This window comes from Acanthochromis polyacanthus, chromosome 3 (assembly GCF_021347895.1).
Source record: "Acanthochromis polyacanthus isolate Apoly-LR-REF ecotype Palm Island chromosome 3, KAUST_Apoly_ChrSc, whole genome shotgun sequence".
NCBI lineage: Eukaryota > Metazoa > Chordata > Actinopteri > Pomacentridae > Acanthochromis > Acanthochromis polyacanthus.
Window position 1 is genome coordinate 44,614,840 of NC_067115.1, and position 19,375 is coordinate 44,634,214.

General features: G+C 43.2%; 1 protein-coding gene across 2 annotated transcripts in view; it reads right to left on the reverse strand.

Moving 5' to 3' along the window:
* Positions 1-6,039: 6,039 nt before the first annotated feature.
* Positions 6,040-19,375, reverse strand: part of LOC110968300 (protein jagged-1a-like) — a 91,368-nt gene continuing 78,032 nt past the window's right edge. For both annotated transcript variants that reach the window (XM_051945425.1, XM_022218149.2), the window contains exons 12-26: positions 18,797-18,970; positions 17,292-17,442; positions 16,996-17,160; positions 16,697-16,810; positions 16,500-16,613; positions 15,982-16,095; positions 15,790-15,906; positions 13,527-13,554; positions 13,064-13,149; positions 12,084-12,197; positions 10,217-10,326; positions 9,741-9,971; positions 9,367-9,501; positions 8,712-8,862; positions 6,040-7,580 (exon numbers count right to left, since the gene is read on the reverse strand). In XM_051945425.1, the coding sequence (XP_051801385.1) occupies positions 7,066-7,580; positions 8,712-8,862; positions 9,367-9,501; positions 9,741-9,971; positions 10,217-10,326; positions 12,084-12,197; positions 13,064-13,149; positions 13,527-13,554; positions 15,790-15,906; positions 15,982-16,095; positions 16,500-16,613; positions 16,697-16,810; positions 16,996-17,160; positions 17,292-17,442; positions 18,797-18,970 (2,319 nt within the window). In that variant the 3' untranslated portion in view covers positions 6,040-7,065. The remainder of the gene's footprint in view (positions 7,581-8,711; positions 8,863-9,366; positions 9,502-9,740; positions 9,972-10,216; positions 10,327-12,083; positions 12,198-13,063; positions 13,150-13,526; positions 13,555-15,789; positions 15,907-15,981; positions 16,096-16,499; positions 16,614-16,696; positions 16,811-16,995; positions 17,161-17,291; positions 17,443-18,796; positions 18,971-19,375) is intronic.

The window sequence follows — 19,375 nt, forward strand, 5'->3', positions numbered from 1 at the left end:
TTTGTTCCAATGCCGATTTAGGGACTCAGGTGCAGTACAACGAAGACACAGGTGTTGGAGTAAAACAGTTTTATTTACAATACTGGAAAAACTACAACAGGAAGTAAAATGTGAGAACCACAGAACTGAAAGCAGCTTCTGTGTGGGACAGGTGGGAAAAGCTAATCTAGTCAGAACTGGAACTTAATTTAACCGAACCAATCCAAACTAGGTGATACAGAGACAGGAGAGCTAAAAAGTGTTGATCCAGGTTGGTCCAGAAAGACGAGGGAGACCGGAAAAAACCGCAAGCACAAGAAACATGCAAAGGAGCTGGACGGAACAGAGGGCAGTCCTACCTGAGGTCGTTCTACAGTCCGGCAACGAGTGGTGGTCTGACTTTACGGAGGAAGGTAAGTTTCACTCCCACCTGGAGAGAAATAAAAGGGAGAGAAACCTGCCACTGCCAGGCATCAGAGACAGAGGACGTGTCACTCCTGACTTGTTCAAGACAATAATTGCCTTCGTTGAGTGTCAAAGGGGCCCCATTTAAGCTGGCTTTGAAACTGCAGATCCTGATATGGTCCCTCAAAGCTGGTTCCTAAAGTGAGTCAGTGCCCCTCATAGACCTTCATGATAAAAGGTCCAACTGTACGGCAGATACGACCACGGTTACATGACTTAGGCACCAGCCATGGGTGGATCATGAGACAACACGGCTCAGGCATGTGAAAGACACGCGTGTGCATCTGTACATGTGTCTTGGTGGTTGTTTTGAGGCTTTTTGTGTCTGTTTGTGGTCCTTTATGTCCCAGATTTGGCTGTTCTGTTTCTCAACAAACAGGCTCATGGAGGAGCAGTGGTTTTCAGAAAACTTACATAATCTGGTCTGCAGGACAACGTGGACTGCCCTCAGACTGAACAGAATCAGTGGGACTGAGGGCGAGCCATTGGGGGAATGGAAACAGGTACAAGGTCTGAAGAATAAATACTAAGAACAGGAAAAACGCTCAGAGAGCTCAGTCCTCCTCCCAGCTGCTTAGTCGTATCGTTTCCGACGGCTGAAATGTTGACAAAATCTGTGGCAGAAATCGTGGTACTATAGAATGTGTCCATTTAATGTAGAGGAACCCACAAACACAATGACCTTGTGCTGATCACAGGCGTGTGTTCTGCATGTGTACGTTATGTACGGATACCGGATCATGTGACCTGAATATGTACGGGACTCAGAAACACGGTCCAGATGACTAAATGTTGTGTTCCTTTGTAGACAAATGATAAACTGAGGCTGAATGTTGATGAAACTGAATTTATTAAAGGTTGTTCATGATGTTTAGTAAAAAAAAAAAATTCCTTGAATGTGAACAGTTTTGCTCTAAAACAAAGGAACCATGAGGAGTTGTGGTTATTTAGAGGTTATCACGCTGTGGTTTTACTGGTTTTACTGGTTTTACTGGCGATCAGACTGGACTGAATGTGGAACCTGGACTAAGATGAGCTTGACTCTCCTGATCTCTGCAGACATCTTCACAAGTGTCCACATGCAGCCCAAAACCAGCACAGGTCTCGAGGACAGGCCACCAGTGCACATGCTGAGCAGCAGTGTGATGAATGGAATAGAGTCATTCTAGAAGACAAACACAGACTAAGTATGAGTCCTTGGTGTCTGCAGCTATCCATGCGAGAAGAAACCAAACTACTGCATGAAGATCGAGTACATGTTCTTTGCACTTCTTTGCGCAGATTTGTAAAAGACCAGCAGAGCAACAGTGGAAGATGTCAGAAATCAGGACGGGGTCCTGCTGAGATGAATCATCGCTGCTTCATTTAGCCCTCAGCGTTCAGCCTCAGGGAGCTGACGTCTTTCTCTTTTCGGTTCCCACAACTGTCTCTGCACAGCTGAGTCACAGAAACACTTCAGCCACACCACAATTTGTAAAAACTGACTTCTTAAATTACCAAAGCCGTAACGACCAGACTGGAGCTGAACTTTGCATCGATTCTCTCGGGTTCAAACCCTACAGCTCCACATCTGTTCTCATTATTAGTGGACTTGGTCGCTGAACCACCGATCCCCCGGCAGAGTTACCGCCTTTCTCCACACAGCGTTGGACCAGCATCCACTCTGCTCCCCGTCCCACATCCAAACTGGAACGTCTCAAATGAAGCCCTCTGCCAGCGTCCGTCCCCTCTGTGTTCGGCATAAAGGCAGACTCGGGTTTCTCGGATGGATTAGTGGAACGTTCCGGAGGCGGACAGGCGTTGGTGAGCCCTACAGTCGTGTTAGCCGCGCTCTGCCAACAGCCTTTGAAGCAGGGAGAGCTCGGAGGTTCAGGTTTCACGACTCGGACCATTAAAAACACACAAAAAAACCTCGGGGACACTGGATTGTGTTTAGTGACTGGATTACATGAGGATGGGTGGGGGTGTAGGCTTTATAGTTTTATTAGTGCCACAAACTACAGACAGGAGTTATTTTATTACAGATTTTCATATATGTGGATGTTGGGAGGTTATCTTCCATTAATAATTAATATCTTTGAACTCTTACTTGCTCCAGGAGATGCCAGCAGGAAACACGACTGAATCCAAGTGTTGTTGAAAGAACATTTTCACTGTGTGGTAATTCACATCACTTCTCTGTGGTCCTCATTAGACTCACTAAATCGAGTGAAATGAAGTGAAACCAGCAACTGAATGGATGAAAGAAAGTCAAAGTCATGTTAGTTTATCTAAACCAGGGGTGTCCACCATGAGGCCCGTGGTCCAAAAGTGGTCCTCCAGAGGGTCCAATCCGGCCCTCAAAGTGTAAAAATTACAGAGAAGACATTAACTGCAGATTGTAAATTAGTAAAACTATAAATTTAAAATCATTTCTAGACCATGACAAGTTGTTTGGATCAGAAAGTAAAATACTGGATTGTTCTTTGTTCTTTTGTTCTTTTGTGTCTCATTTTTGTAATATTTTGTCTATTTTTGTCTTTCGTCTCATGTTTTTGTCGTTTTGTGTTTCCTTTTTGTCTCGCTTGTATTTTTTTGTTTTATTTCTGTCTTTTTGTGTGTTGCTTTATTTGTTGGTTTGTGTGCCATTTTTGTCGTTTGTCCATTTTTTTGTCGCTTTGTAACTTTTTGTCTAATTTTTTGTCTGTTTTGTTGTTTTATTTCGTGTTGTTTGTCTCATTTTTGTATCTGACTCTTGTCGTTTTGATCGTATAGTAAAACTGGTCCACTGGAGCTCAAACTGGGCTGAATGAGTTTGACTCTCCTGCTTTAAAATCAAACCAGCTAAAAGCTGCAGAAATGAACAAACAAAAACAAAACGTTTTGTCCAAGAGATGCAGAAAGAAGGAGGAAAAGAGTCTGAGAGTGGAAGCTGTGGTCTGGACCATAAGAAGGGAGGAGGTGGATTTGAAGGGGGGGAGATGATCCAAAACGATCCAACTGATCGTCTCTGTCTGTCCCAGAAAACCCTGCTCTTATTCAGTCTCGGTCTGAAAATCACCAAGGTTGCATAACTGCAGAAAAATGCACATCAACACCGCCTCTCCCTCCGAATCAACCACACTGGAGCAGCAACTCCCCTCTTTCTGTTTGCAGGGATGAAAGTTTGGGTGTCGTTTAAAGGATTCCTGCAGGGAAAGCATTTATTCATAATACTGTTGTTTATCTATGAGGATGGCTGGCTGGGCTGTGTATGGAGCTTCATGAACACTCTAACACAAGAGTGTCAAATTCATTCTAGTGGTTCCACATTCAGCCCAGTTTGATCTGCAGTGGACCAGTTTTACTGTACGATCAAAACAACTAAAGTCAGATAAAAAAAGATAAGAAAACAAACAAAAATGAGACAAAATGTTGCAAAAACGAGACACAAAACGACAAAAAATGAGACAAACAACACAAAACAAAACAAAAAAAGAGAAAACATTAGACAAGTTACAAAGCAACAAATAAATGGCCAAACAACAAAACAAGAAAAGAAACACAAACGGCACGCAAAACAACAAATAAAGCAAAACACAAAATGACAAAAACAAGAAAAAATCCACAAGTGAGACAAAAAGCAAACACAAAACGACAAAAACACAAGATAAAAATCAGACAAAAAGTGACAAAAAACAACAAAAACAAGACAAAATATTACAAAAATGAGACAACATGATTAAAGCGAGAAACAAAATGACAAAAAATGAGATGAATGACATGAAACAAACCAAAAAAGAGGCAAAAACATCGATTAAAAAAGCAACAAAGCAAGAAAAAATAGACAAAAACGAGACAAAAAATATGCAAATGACACAAACGAGACAAAATATTAGAAAAAAGGAAACAAAAAGACAAAAAAGAGACAACACAAGCGAGACAAAAAACATAAAACGACAAAAACATAGACGAAAGTCAGAAAAAAATGACAAAAAATGAGACAAAATATTACAAAAATGATGCATAAAATGACAAAAGAACAAACAACAATCTAGTATTTTACTTTATGATCCAAACAACTTGTCATGGTCTAGAAATGATTTTAAATGTATAGTTTTACTAATTTACAATCTGCAGTTAATGTCTTCTCTGTAATTTTTACACTTTGATTGGACCCTCTGGAGGACCACTTTGGACCACGGGCCTCATGTTGGACACTCTGGTCTAACATGTCTGCAGAGGACATAGAGATGAAGGGCAGAGGATGGCTGGAAACGTTGAGACAAAGCCACTTCTGTTCGCTGCCCTCATTTGGTGAAATGTCTGGGTCAAAAGAGCAACAACCAAATGCACACATGAACCAAAATCCTCTTCATTAGGGGGTCCACATGTCTGGGAGGACAACAGGGACTCCTTCACAGAGGGAACTAGTTGACAGAGTCCAGATATGAATTATTGAAGTACCACAGGGACATTACTGGGCTTTGGTGTATCAGTTCAGGCAGAATCCAACCAAACAAGGTTAGAGTAGGACGCTCATAGCATTTTAAGACGTCCTGAGGTGGATCAGTGGTTCAAGCCCAACATCTGCAAACTGCCCCTGCTGGACCCCTGAGCAAGGCAGCATACACTTCTGGCAGTTTTTCACCAGCACCTACTTGGCTCGGCTCTACAGGGTTTGTGAGGTTTTCCATCAGGACGTAGTTCCTGGTACCAGCTACTGTTTTAGTTCCTACTGGGCCGGGGTTCCCAGAGAGCCGATTGGAGCCGATAATGTGAGGGTTAGGGCATACGGGACTGATATACGATACCTGTAGCAAACTACCCTCATACGTTGTCTAGCTTGGCTTGATACTGTTGTATCACCTCGCTGTCCTCAGTTTTCCCTGATTCTCTTCTTTTACTTTAATCTGACAAAAAGCCACAGACGAAGCAGCAGGTATCATCTCCATGTCCTCCATTGCTGTGTTGCACATAAATGATGTTAAGGGACTTTCGGGCCGCCGTGCTACGACGACTCCACCCATGATGAGGTGCCCTGCTGCTGACCCCAGACTATCCGAGGTCGGGTCGTGGAGGCAGCAGATGAAGCAGGTCATTCCAGACGTTCCTTCTCTCATCAACACTTTCCAGCTCTTTCTGGGGGATCCTGAGGTGTTCCCAGGCCAGATGAGATATAGAATCCTTCCAGAGGGTTCTGGTCTACCCCGGGGTGTTCACAAAACCTCCAAAGGATGTCTCCCTGGAGGATCTGAATCAGATGTCCACAACGGTTGCACAACGCCGTCATTACTGCTGACGCTGCACCAATCCACCTGTCCATCTCTAGCTCCATCTTCCAATCACTCGTGAACAAGATCCTGAGATACTTGAACTCCTTCATTGGACCCCAGATTAGCAGAAGAAAATGGATCGGTGGAAAACGGTGCTACTGGATTAGTAACATTTGCACATTATTGTGTTAACGACTTGTGTGTGCACATCGAAGCAGCAATCAGAGATTTAAAAGGCTCCCAAAGCTGAATGTTCAGTATTTAGAAATGGAATTAACCTTAGGATGGATGTGATTTCAGTTTTTGGGCTAGATGCCCTGTATTCTACTTTGCACAGTTACTAAACACATGTATGCCGTAGCAAACTTAAAGACTTTTATTCATCAAGGTCCAGAAACATGAAGGTCAAACAAACAAGAAAAACAAGTTTTCTTAAAGGGGCTGACACCTGATCAGACGTGGTTTCTACAGCCTCATATCATCGTCGGATTAACAACAGGCAACATGTCACAGAACAGCTGTTTAGAGTTCTAGCTGAATGCTCTACAAGTACTTTCATTGTGGCAGGAACCGAGGGCCGTCCTCAACTCAATGTTACACTGTACAAAAAATACTACAAAACAAGTCGTATCCCTTGAAGAATTTCTTTTTTCATGTCAGTTAGTATAAAAAGACCCTGCAGCAGCAAAATCTGTAACTGCTCAGCACTTCCCCTCCCTTTCCACTGACATGAAAAGTATTTACGACGACGTATAAAACACTTAGCCGAGGCACAAAAATGCCCAAATCCAAAAGGTTAAACAATAAACTATTCTTTCAAGAACACTTTTGGCGTCGATGAAAAACATATCAAAAAAACTTTGTCAAAAAGTCAGCAGCTTACAAAGCTGTCAAACCTTCAACTCTAAACTCATAAATACAAAAAAGGAATATCTTAAGGTTCTTGACAATTAAATTAAGAAACCAAATATACACAGTGATTCATGAAAACATTATGTACACGTCTATACAGGAACATTCTACACAGACGATTCTTCATGTTGGCAGCAGCTGCCGATGGACTGACCACATCCAACCACCCTGAAAATAAAAAATAAATAGTTTTCTCCACATCTGTCAGGTGCTGTGGTGCAACGAGGCATCCCAAAATACAAACAGATCCTTTAGAGATGCTTCAGCGTGTCCACATCCAGTCATTTCCTGAAACATCCAATCACAGTGGAGCGTTCAGACCAGTGTCAGTCACAACATAAATTAAACAGCAAATCATGAGATTCAATTCTGAGTATGAAACAAAAACATAAAAAAGGCTACAAATGATAGAAAAATATCCCCAACGGGTCATTAAAGTCTTCCATCACCAGGGAGTTGTTCTGATCTCCTTTGGCTATACGATGTACTCCACCCTGTTGACGCTCCTGTTGTCCTGTTTGCTAGTCCACTGGGGGGGTTTGCTTGCCGTCGGATGGGGAGTTCGTTCCTCCCACTCTACCAGCGAGTACGCCGGCGGTGCTACAGGGAACCGTGCTTTCTGTAGCCTCTTGTCCACCTCATCTTCTTCTGATTGGCTCCCACTGTCGGGTTTCCTGATCTTTGCGTTGACGGAGTTCTTGTCCTCATAGAAGTAGCCGTGGAAGAGGAGGCGGTGCTGCTGATGGTGGCTCGGCGGGTTTTTCTCAATGGGGTTCTTGATGTGGTTGAGCTGCTCGCGGGCGCTGTTGATGCTATTATGGAGGGCGTTGTTGTCCTCGACGGCGGGCGCCAAAGACGACGAGGCCTGGGTGCTGACGCCTGTGTGAGTGTTCTGCTTCCTCCGCCTCCGAACGCACCACAGTAGAACCGAAGCCATGGCCAGAACCCAGACAACCACGATCATCGAAACCAGGAGGGGCACCAGGTGGTCTGGATAACAGAGGAGTGGAAGTCAGGAAACAAACTCAAGACACCTGAGGAAAAAGCATTGTGCTGCAACTGGACATCTATTGATCCAGACGAGCATTTTAGCACTATTTCAGAAATAGTCTCTGTCTATTAGCATGGCTGAAAACACACTAGACAGTTACCAGCAGTGACAGTTATAAACATGGACCATCATTTTCAAACTGTTTCTGCCCATTTGGGATTTTCAAATTAAAGTGGGTTTTAAAAGTCTCCTGATGGTTTTCGGGGTAGGTGCCGGATACGAACTAGATGACGTATGAGGGTAAGCTAATGCTAGTTCGCTACAGTTATCGTATATCAGTCCCGTGTACAACCCTGTAATGGCTGCAATTTATCACTGTTAGGTATTAAAATATGTATGCTGTGTGGTGTCATCACTCCCTGTCCCTAGGTGCTGGTGGAAAAGCGCCAAGTATGTTTTAAAATGCAAACATGCTAGTGTGGATGTAGGGTCAGTCTGTTAGCCTCGCTTATCACAGATACTGGATCCAGTTTAGAGTCAGTCGATATAAAAGTGATGTCGCACAGTTCTGTCGTATAATGTCGATCATTTATGACTGCTGCATCTGGATCCAGAGGTTTGAAGCGCAGTGTGTTAGTCATTTAACAAACAGCTCCAACACTAACTGTTATAAGAATCATAAGTGCTTGCTAAATGTATAAGGTTATATGAATCACAAAGACCTGGGGTGTTGGTGGTTTGACTTGGCCAACAGTTTCCTTCTGCTACCAGTCTCATCTGTCATATTTACAGAAAATTCTACTCTAAGTTATCTGAGATGCTGGAAATCAAAGGAGAAACACTATTCACCAGATAGAAATGGGATTTCATCCATAAACAAGTTGACCAAATAGTTTCACTTCACAGTTTGACGCCATCAACCCAATCTCATGATCATCTCACCAAATACGTTAGCTCAGTCTTCACTCAGTGGTCATATATTATCTACTATCATTGAGGAATAGTCTTTGGCATCAGATAACATTAGTCAGTGAACTAGAGGTAAGACAGTATTGTCCTAGTTCAGAGTGAACGGTCCCACTGTGAAGCGTGGATGTTCTTTCCATTCTCGTGGAGAAGCTGGGGCTCACCGTTGGGGTTTTGGCGCTGTTGTCTCTGGATGCGAACCTCTGCGATGGCGCTGATGATGGTGCTGTTGGCGCTCCTTCTACTGACCAGGTCCATGATCCTGTCTGTGATTTCCTTGACGAAGGTCAGACCTCTCCTCTGGTCGTCTGTCGACTGAAACATTCAGTAGAAAACCTCTACTACCAACTGTCTGTGACATTTCAGTGAATAAATGCCAATTTCAGGACCTTCTAATCACTGATTCCTGTGACGCAATAATCATTCCAGCAGTTAGTGAAAGCCTTTCCATCCGTCCTTCTAAACACTCTGCTGTGTCCGACCCAGGAACAGTCATCTGGCTCTCAGGACTGCATCGGTGGTTTGAAACTAGCCTGTAACCTTTCAAAACTTTAAGCTAGCCTGTAACCTTTCAAAACTTTAAGCATTCACCAACATTACTGCACCCTGACAGCGTTGTCACTTCGTTTCACTTTCATAAAAACCCCAGAGAGCTTCATCATGTTCCATTTTGTAATTCCAGATTTCTGGTAAATGTGAAGCTCAGTGGAAACCCCAACTAGATCAACGGATGACTGGCTCTGCTGTTCCATCACATTACACACCACAGAGACTTCTCCTCGACTTTTCATGATACAATACAGACTGAACACGACTTACCATGGCTACATGGATCTCATTGCTGGTGCTGAGGGACATTTCACAGCTCACAGAGACGGACGAATCAGAAGAGGACAGGTTCCTGACGATGTAGAGGCTTCTGAGCTCACGACAGACCTGCTCCACCGTCACACCCTGGAACGGCACAGCAAAGGCAGGACATCAACAACTACCGATCTAACTCCTTATTTTAAATGGCGGCTTTATTCTTACAAACATAACAGATATTTTATGGTTTGATGGAACTAGGAACAAGTTACTTTAGTTATCAGCTGTATAGCATAGTGTGGACAGTTTGGGATTTTAGCGATGACAGTTTAAGGTCCTTCGTATCTTTATATTTGGCCAGTGGCGGGGAATAAAGCCAAACTGACCTTTGTCATGACGTCCTTATTGAAGGTGAAGATGACGTTAGCACAGCTGCTCTCTGGGTGACACCTAGCCGAAGGTGTGGGGCGGTGGGTGGGGTCCCAGCACTCCCCCTGGCCGGGGCAGGGTTTGATGAAACAGCGTTCTTCACGGACGGCGACACAGGTCTGCCCGGCTGGACACTCTGCACCGCGAGTCCTACTGAGGAGGCTGCAGGGTGTAGGGCCACACCGGAGCTGTGGAGGGAAGAGGCAGGGATGGAGATTAGACTTTTTAGTCAGCAGTAGTGTTGACTAAAATGAAGGACTTTTACAACTACTCTGAGGTTAAGTGAAGGTTCAGACTGTTTCTGTTTCTCCTTGCATGGTGATAAATAGATGCATGTGATCTGTGTGTTGAAAAAAGCTTGGAGTTGTGAACACGGGAAGAAGAATGATGTAGAGTTCTGCACACATGAATCCAGAGGACGTCTCAGCCGTACCTTGGTGCAGGTGACTTTTCCGTTGTTGCAGCTGCAGCTGTTGCAGTCGTCCTCCCATCTGCTTCCATCCAGAGCCAGCAGGCCTCTGAGCACACAGGGCCTCCCCAACGCTGCAGCACAAACCCACCAGCAGCTGTCAGCACTCAGACAAATACATCTCTGTGCAGCGCAGTCACTTACAATCAGGTTTTTGTCTTTCCAAGTGGTAATGTTTGAAATTCAGTCCTGACACTATGGTTCATCATAGTTTCTTATCCAGGTGTGAGTCCGATGGTGTTTTGATTTTTTTCTCTTTGGAGGGATAGATGGGTAGATCAGAGATGTGTGCAGTCACTGAGGCTAAGCTAGCAGCACGTGCTCAATGAAAAGATGTGAAGCAGTTAAAGGCACTTCTGCACAGAAATGTGGCGCTTTTCCACCAGCACCTACTCGGCTCGACTCTACTGGGTTTGTGAGGTTTTCCATCAGGACGTAGTTCCTGGTACCAGCTATTATTTTAGTTCCTACTGGGCCGGGGTTCCCAGAGAGCTGATTGGAGCCGATAATGTGACGTCTACAGAGTGCAGGCCTCTGATTGGACAGGGAGCGATGACCAGCCCGATCTCACGAGGATTCGTGAAACTGTCACATAAATTTTTGTTTCGGTTTCGTGCGCACCAACACGATTTCGTCATGTTTTTCGTGCCGCTCACAACTAAATGCACACCAATGTATTTTAAACGGCGGACTTTACGTGCCACTCAGAACGTATTTCAAACGAATGGGTATATTATATTTTTAATGTAAAAGCGTTGCGAATCCAACGCTATATTTTGCATGACATCATCCCTAACCATTACCCTAACCATAACCATAACCCAACCCTAACCATAACCCGGTGGTACACTTACCAATTTGCATAGGAATTTAAAGAATGTCCAAAGGCTGCAAACGCGATTACACAAACAGTATACGCCGATGGACAGCTTAGATTGTCATGAATCCGCCGGTATAAACCACTTTCAGATGTGATTACCACAGCGGGTTTCGTTGTGAGCAACACGAAAAACATGACGAAATCGTGTTGGTGCGCACAAAACCGAAACAAAAATTTACGTGACAGTTTCACGAATCCTCGTGAGACCGGGTTGCGATGACACACCAGAGCGACTCCTTCATGAAAACCGATTAGTGTTTTATGACTTTGAAAAACTTTTACGTTATTTATCCCATTGGTGGCGAGCTCACTTTAAACAAATAAGTCTATGTTGAAAGTAACGTTGTTGTCTTCTTGTATGCAGGCAATAAGCTAGCCAGTTAGCCATCAATACTAACTCCATGGCCGAGCGATTCCACCCATGATGAGGTGGTACTCAGTGTAATGGAAAACGACCTAAAGCTAGTCGAGTTGAGTTGAGTAGGTGCTAGTGGAAAAGCGCCTGTGAGGAACTGAATCTGTTACCACTTAGTCAGCACAAAAAGTAAAGCAATGTAATGTTTTTTTAAGTCACTACCCCAATGCTGTGTCTAACAGTCTGAGGCCAGCAGGCAGAACTGTCCGTTTTGCATCTATTTAATTCATCAGCAGTTTTATTGGGACTGAGGTCTGCTTCTGTTCTGCCTTGGATTTTGTAACTTTTGTCTAAAGTTGTACACATACTTGTCACAAATTAACCTGTACAAAAAGTGACTTCCTCTGCTTTGTGAAATAAAGTGAGACCTAATGTCAGAACTACTCAGCACTAGTTTGATTGGTCGCTTCATTCCTGCTGACATTGATATGAGATTTGGGTCCATTTCCTGTGTGACGGCCACTGAACATTTAGAAAATGTCTCAGAACTCATTAGACCCAATGTGTGAATTACAGAGGTTTAGGGAAGGTTGTACCGTCTTGGCAGTGAGTTCCAGTTCTTCCTGGAGGACAGATGCAGTGGAAACCGTTAATTTGGTCCACACAGGTTGAACCGAATCCACAGGGAGATGACTGGCACTCGTTGATGTCTGGAACAGGGGAGTCACAATGATTATCGTCATCTCTAGTGGACATCCTCTGTAAATAAACCTGCACCTCTTCAGCAACACAGAGAAGTTAGCTCAGGGTATCATACTGTATAGACTCACCAAAATAAAACTCCAGTGGAAGAAAATAATCTATTAATAATGTTTTTGTTTGATTAAACACCGTATTATTGTGAAGAAGGCCGTGCACAATCTCTAAAACCCAAGGTAACGTCTTTAAATTGCATCTTTTCTCTTAGACATAAAACAGAAAAAACAGCAAATCTTCCCAATGGAGAAAAAGGAGCCAGAGGTAGTTGCAAAACAGCACGTCCAACTAGCACAACTAACGCCCTCTGACCCAAGTTAACACGAGTTTAAGACTGCCTTAAAGGCACTGGACGCTGGTGGAAAAGGTCAGAGTTTGTGCAGTGATCACCAAATAAAGTTTTAACTTATTTAGATTCCACATAGAATGAAATCCAAAACCTTTTCATGCTGAAGGAATGATGGAGAGAATAACACCAAAAGTGATAAAGAGTTAATGAAGTCCATACATTTATGTCTGTGCTTCCCTGATCATTAAAGAACGCAACCTGAACTTGAGGAAGTAAGAAGCTAGCAGTTAGCTCGCTGAACTCCAAGCTGTTTCTGGGCATTTCTTTACTCCATTGGAAAAATGTCATCGATATTTTACCATCTACGTGAATTCATTTCCATACTACTCTCTGCTCTGTAAAAACATGTAGACAAAAGATACCAGAAGCTGTCGGTCACTGATGGCCTTTAAAAAGATGCCCTCTGAGGTGATGAAAAGAGAACGAGGAGAACGCTGGAGAAACAGTATAAAGGTTGGGATGAACACTCACTGATTCTGCAGTCTGGGCCGGCAAACCCTGGAGCACATTCACATCGATACCAGTTGTCTCCATCGACGCAAGTGCCGCTGTTGTAACTGCAGGAAGACAGAGGAGATTACTGACATCTGCAATGAAGTACAACAAGGTGAAGAAGATGCCCTGTTACAGACGGAGAAACTACAAAACAAGCTCAAAATCCAAACACTGATCTGACAGAGCTGGACCCAAACCTTAATCAGAGACAGAAAAACAGATATGAGCAGTTTCTGACTCTGTGGTTTGGAAACAAGAGTGGGAACATACCAGAAAAAGTCAGACTTTGTTGTTTTGTTCCAGACTAGATTGGTAAAAGGCCAAACTGAACTGACTGATGATCCCTGTGAATAACTGACTACAAATGTGACAGCTGTTCAGATCTGAGTTGAAGAAAAACAAGGATATCTTCTGGTGTAAGAGTTTCAGCTGAACTCACCAGGGATGAGGGCTGCAGTCATTGGCATCTGGAAAAATATGGAAACACTATGTTAATTTAGATGCAAGTCACTGTGTCTCTTTAGTCCAACTATCTTTCTGTATGCGACTTCTGTCGGACAGCTAACGTTCAGACCGTGTAACTTATGCTTCATTCACATCGTATCAGTGATATCATAATAATCAATTTCAAACTTGTAAATAGTCCATGTCCATGTCAACATACAGATTTATTTATGACAAGGAAAGTCGAACTGTGTGCTAAAAGTGGCAGTAAGAGGAAGCAAACGTGTGTATGTTAGCCAGCTAATGGTATATAGCTAGCTAGTTTTATTAGCTATCATGCTACACTGATTAAACACCGTATTTTTAATTTTTGAAAAGGGTGTCCCACTAGGTTCCACTTTAGGTCCTCTTCTTTTTCCTGTTTCTACTACACTGATGTAGTTACTGAGCCATCTTGGTTTCTTTACAGCAGAGGCTAGTGGTTGTGGGTGAGAGACTGAGCAAGCTGTCTTTATTTGTAGTCAATGCTATACAACGTTGAGCTAGCATGTGTTTCGTCTTTGTGTTTGTGTTTTAGGACTCCTTTGAAAATGAAATGCTACATCTCAAGGCTCTATCATTCCAATAAACTAATTCAAACCACCAGTTCTGCAGTAAAACAGCAGCTGATAGTAACACCCTTTGTTCGTGGAGAGAATCTATTAGCGGTGGTTTTAGCAAACAGTTTGATTCCTGGATGGTTTTTCTAGAAATGTAGCAAACATATATTTTCTTTTGTTAGTACAGACCAAGTGATTAGAGTTTGGCAGTGCTGTGGCTTATAGTGTAGATCCATGGATTTGTCAAAGATTTCCATATCATTGCCAGATAGCAGCATGCCGTCACTGTAACCATGACAACAAGTGAACACTACGTTGCTTCAGTGTTTGCTGCTAAATCGAAAGCTGAACATGAGAAAAGGAGACATATTTCTGGACAAACATCCAATTTCATGCCGTAGCTCACAGACTAGCATGTCAAAATGCAATTTAAATGTAATTTTGATCTAAAAAGACGCCCTCCGGCTGCTGAGAAGAGTAAGTCTTCAGTCCTGTTTATATTGATGATAAGTTTTTACTTTCATAAAAAGTGCATCATTTTGCAGTTAAAATGCTCGTTGCAGTATTTGAATGGCTGACTGTGCAGAATCAGAGAAGCAATAGAGAACTGTGTCGTCTGCGTAGAGCTTTTTTTTGGTGGATGTGAAGTTCGTTCTTTCTGTCCCTAAATCTTCTTTCTTAACACTAAAAAGCCAGAAAAATAAATATGATCTCATATAAAACTAGAGTCCAAAATGTATTTAATTATGGAAAATGAGATGAAAATGTTCAGTTTTGACTAATCAGCTGCCTGCTGATGATCACATGATTGTGATCCTACAACAGATCCGCCTCTGATGACTTATCAGGACTTATCCATCAGAAATGATCCAAGGAACAACTGATTAAACTGTGGGGGTGTTTCTGAGTCCCATCAATTCCTGCCGCCCGCTACATACTTAGGTCATGTGATCCGGTATCCGTACATAACGTACACATGCAGAACACACGCCTGTACTCGGGTCATTTTGTTTGTGGGTATGTCTATATTAACCCTCCTGTTGTCCTGCAGGTCAAATTGACCCGTTTTAAAGTTTTAAAAATGTGGAAAATATATATATATATTTTTCACAGTGAAAACTTCCATATTTTCAAATTTTTTATAGGAAATTTTTGAACATTTTTTGGTGGAAAAAAACAAATGAAAAAAATGTTTAAGAACATTCAGGGGAAAAAAATCAACCAAAATCCTGTGAATTTCGCTGTCAAATTTGTGGATTTTGTATTTAAAAAAATAAAACTTTTGAGGGAAACTTTTCAGGAATTTTCTTCCGGAAGATTTTGCAAATTTTTATAAATTTGGGGACATTTTTTCTAAATCTTTGGACTTTTTTCAGACAAGGCAATAACATTTTTTGGTAAGGACAACACAAGGGTTAAATGGACACATTCTATGTTGCTGTGATTTCTGATCAACAATAACTATAAATAAATGCTGCATTTCTGACATATAGGGAATGGACAGCCTTGGAGGAGGACTGATCTCTGAGGGCTTTTCTAGTTATTATAGTGACAGTTTGTACAACAGGAAGGTGCTAACTTTGACCAGTGAATTGAGCTTGGTGGAACATGGCGTGGTTAAAGCTGAGGTTGGGTAGATGATGCTGTGCAGTGACTCACTGTGGCTGCAGGTGGCGCCCTCCCAGCCCTCCTTACAGAAGCAGCTGAACGAGTCTCCGTCCACCACACAGGTCCCTCCATTCTCACAGGGACTCGGCAGACAGCTGCTGTTCTTTGCTGGAGACACAAATACGACCGTCAGACTCCCGACTGACCAAAAAAAAACACCCAGGAGAAAGTCGTCAACCTCACCGATGCTGCAGCTGGATCCCTCCCAGCCGGCCACGCACACACACTTAAAGGTTTCTCCTTCATCATAGCAGGTTCCTCCGTTGTTACAGGTCGCCTCGTCACACTGGCTCTCTCCTGGAATACAAACAATCACCTCCAGTGAGCCACAGATTCACACAGCTAAAGGAAATCAGAGCACTGATGATGTGTTTATGCAGAGAGTTTAGGTTCAACTGTGCCACCATTTAAAAAGATCTTCTACACACCGCATATCGGCTCTAACTGTGATTTCTGGGATGACCAGACTCTGGGACTTTATATTAACATTTATTAATGATTTTTTTCAGTATATTAGATTGGCTAAAATGTATGCAAATGAAATAAGTTCATATACCAGAAGACATAGCACCTCTCTTGTGTAGCTGCTGAGGATAATAAACTGATTCTATTTTAGAGGCACAGAACCAGAGTCACAGGCAAGAATAATCAGTCAGATATTCCTCCAGTGAATACTGATGCCTTCTACATGCAGGACTTACTGGAGTGACATGTCTTTCCTTTCCAGCCGTTGCTGCATTCGCAGTAGAAGTCGCTGACCAGATCTCGACAGACGCCTCGATTCTGACAAGGAGCGGAGCTGCAGTCATCGATGTCTGGATGACGGAAAGACACAACATTAAAACCCGTCCACTGTTTCTGCTGCTGAGGATGAGGAGGGAGGGAGAGGGGGACTCACTGTTTTGGCAGGTGGATCCATCCCAGCCTCCAGCACAGACACACTTATACTGACTGACTTTATCGATGCATGTTCCTCCGTTCAGACAGGGGGCGCTCTCACAGTCATTTATATCTGACAAACACAGACAAAGAAAAGGAATGACAATAAGAGACTATCAGTATATATTTTTAGATTTAAAGCAAAGTTCAGGATGATTACAAAAGTCTTCATTGAATACTTACAGTGGAAATATTTGCAGTATTTGTTTGAACACTAGTAAATGAGTAAAAACAGACATTAAAGCCTCGTGCACTCACTCTCATGGCAGTAGGTCCCAGTGAATCCCTCCTCACATTCACAGCTGAACTGTCCCCCGCTGTGGCTTTGACACCGGCCGTGGGGTCCGCACACGTTGGACGAGATCAAACGCACCCCCGTCGGCGTGCTGTTGGACGCCACCGCCACCGTGCAGCTGTCAATCACTGGGGAGGAGACGGGTTTTTAAAAAACAGACATTCTTCCAGTATTCCAGTAGTATAAAGCAAAGTATTGTGAAGTTTCAGTCACACGGGACGTCAAAGTGCTGAAGAAGGAACGTGGACTGGTTTGAAACCTTTGCAGGGTGTCGTGCGGCAGTGGTCCTTCAGGCGTGAGCAGTTCTTGCCTTCGTAGTCTTCAGGACATTTACAGATGTAGTCAGATGCCAGGTTGAAGCACTGACCACCGTTTTGACATGGGCTGTGGAGGCAGTAATCAATATCCAGCTGCAGAAAGAAAGACAGAACAATTCAGCTCCACCCGTCAAATGATACTCAGCATTTTACCGTCACGTCTCCATGGTAACTGCTTCCAGAGTGCCTGCAGATGTTTGTCAGGGTCAACTGATAGAATTCAGAAGTTCATAACAATATATAGAAGACATTTGGAAATTTGATTTAAGTCAAACTCACTGGAATGACCTCAGCTGAGCATGCTTCAATCATAACTTATATTTTAAAGCCTGTGGATGTCAATGATCCAACTAACTGACTGACAAAAACTAGCACATGAATGTCAACATTTTGTAGGTATTTGATGTAAGACACCTCAAGAAATAAACTAATAATAAATTAAAGCTGCAAGCAGCGTTGGTCGGGTCCTTGCATCCTTGCTGGTCAGCAATTGGAAGCATGTCCACCAGGTGGCACTGCAACTGAGGGTGTATTTTGGCCTATGGATTTGATGAGGGCCAGACTCAGATCTCGAATGTAAAGTTTGAGGCAGACTGGAGCATGTAGAGGCAAGTTAGACAGCACTTCCTGTTTTATGGCGAGACATCCAAAACGCCCGCCAGGTGGTGCTATGACTGTGAATGTATATCGGCCTATGGATGTGACTAGGGTTGGACTCTGATCTCGAATGTAAAGTTTGAGGCAGATTGCAGCATATACAGGCCAGTGAGACTGCACTTCCTGTTTCATGGCGAGACATCCACAATGGCCGCATTCCACTGGTCGCCATTTCCACTCCCTCAGACTTTTGCAGAGCATTTTGGTAATTTTTGATCACCTATGCCTGGTGTACATCCTGGACAAATGTCAGCTCTCTCGTGGTTAGCCTGTTTGAGTTCAATGCTTTTAAAAATGTACTAAAACGACACAAAAGTGTTCACAATATGAATCATAGTTCAAAATGGTGGACTTCCTGTTGGGTTTTGGTGAAAGAGGCTTTGTTGTGAAGAGTTACATATGTGTACCAAATTTCGTAGCTGTAGGTGAAATGCGGTCCAGGGGCTGAATTTTCAGAATATTCCAGGGGGGCTACTGAGCCAATCCCCCAAAATGTAACATTTTTCACCAGTCCTAATATGTGGGCAAATTTTCACGCATTTTTGAGTATGTTTAGGGTGTCAAAAATGCATTTCATCCATCCAATGTAGAAAGCAGAATAATAAATTCTTGCATTTCGACACTTGGGAGATTTTTCCTCAATTAACAGTTCAGTAGCTTCAGTAATATCTGATAAAACCCTTAGTATCAAATGCACACGCTCCATCACTGATCACTGGACTCATTTAGAGTGTTGTGGAGTCATGTCTAAATAAAGACAGAGGAGAGTTTGTGGAAAAGGCTGACCCACCTGACAGCGACTTCCAGAGAAACCCGGTGGACACAAGCAGTGGAAGCCGTTCACTTCGTCGTGGCATCGTCCTCCGTTGAGACATGGTCCGCTGGAACACTCGTCCACGTCTTCCTCACAATGTTCACCACCAAAACCAGGAGCACAGACACACTTATAACCATTAACCAGGTCCTGGAGGAGACAGAGGACAAACAGAGGTACCATTCAGAACCGGACTGTACGGTCCTTCAGGGGGTTGGGCTTCCTCTGTTGTCCAAAAACATCTACTTTTAGACTGACTGATTTCCTGCCAGGCATTACTGTGATTCTCTCAGTGACATTTAGTCTTCACTGATCGAAGTCTCAAGAACACAGACTTAGATTTGTAGGAACCAATCGTGTCTAGATGCAGGGAACAACTTCCTGCATCATCACTGGTCTGCAGAATGGTTTCTAGTTCAAACAGGTGGCTGAACATTCCAACAATACAGCTCATCACTGCGATTGAGCAGAGTCGTGGATGAGCAGGTGAGCTCGAGCTGCAAGAGAGCAAGGGACTTCATAGATCTGTAAATTCTAGAACAGGGGTGTCCACCA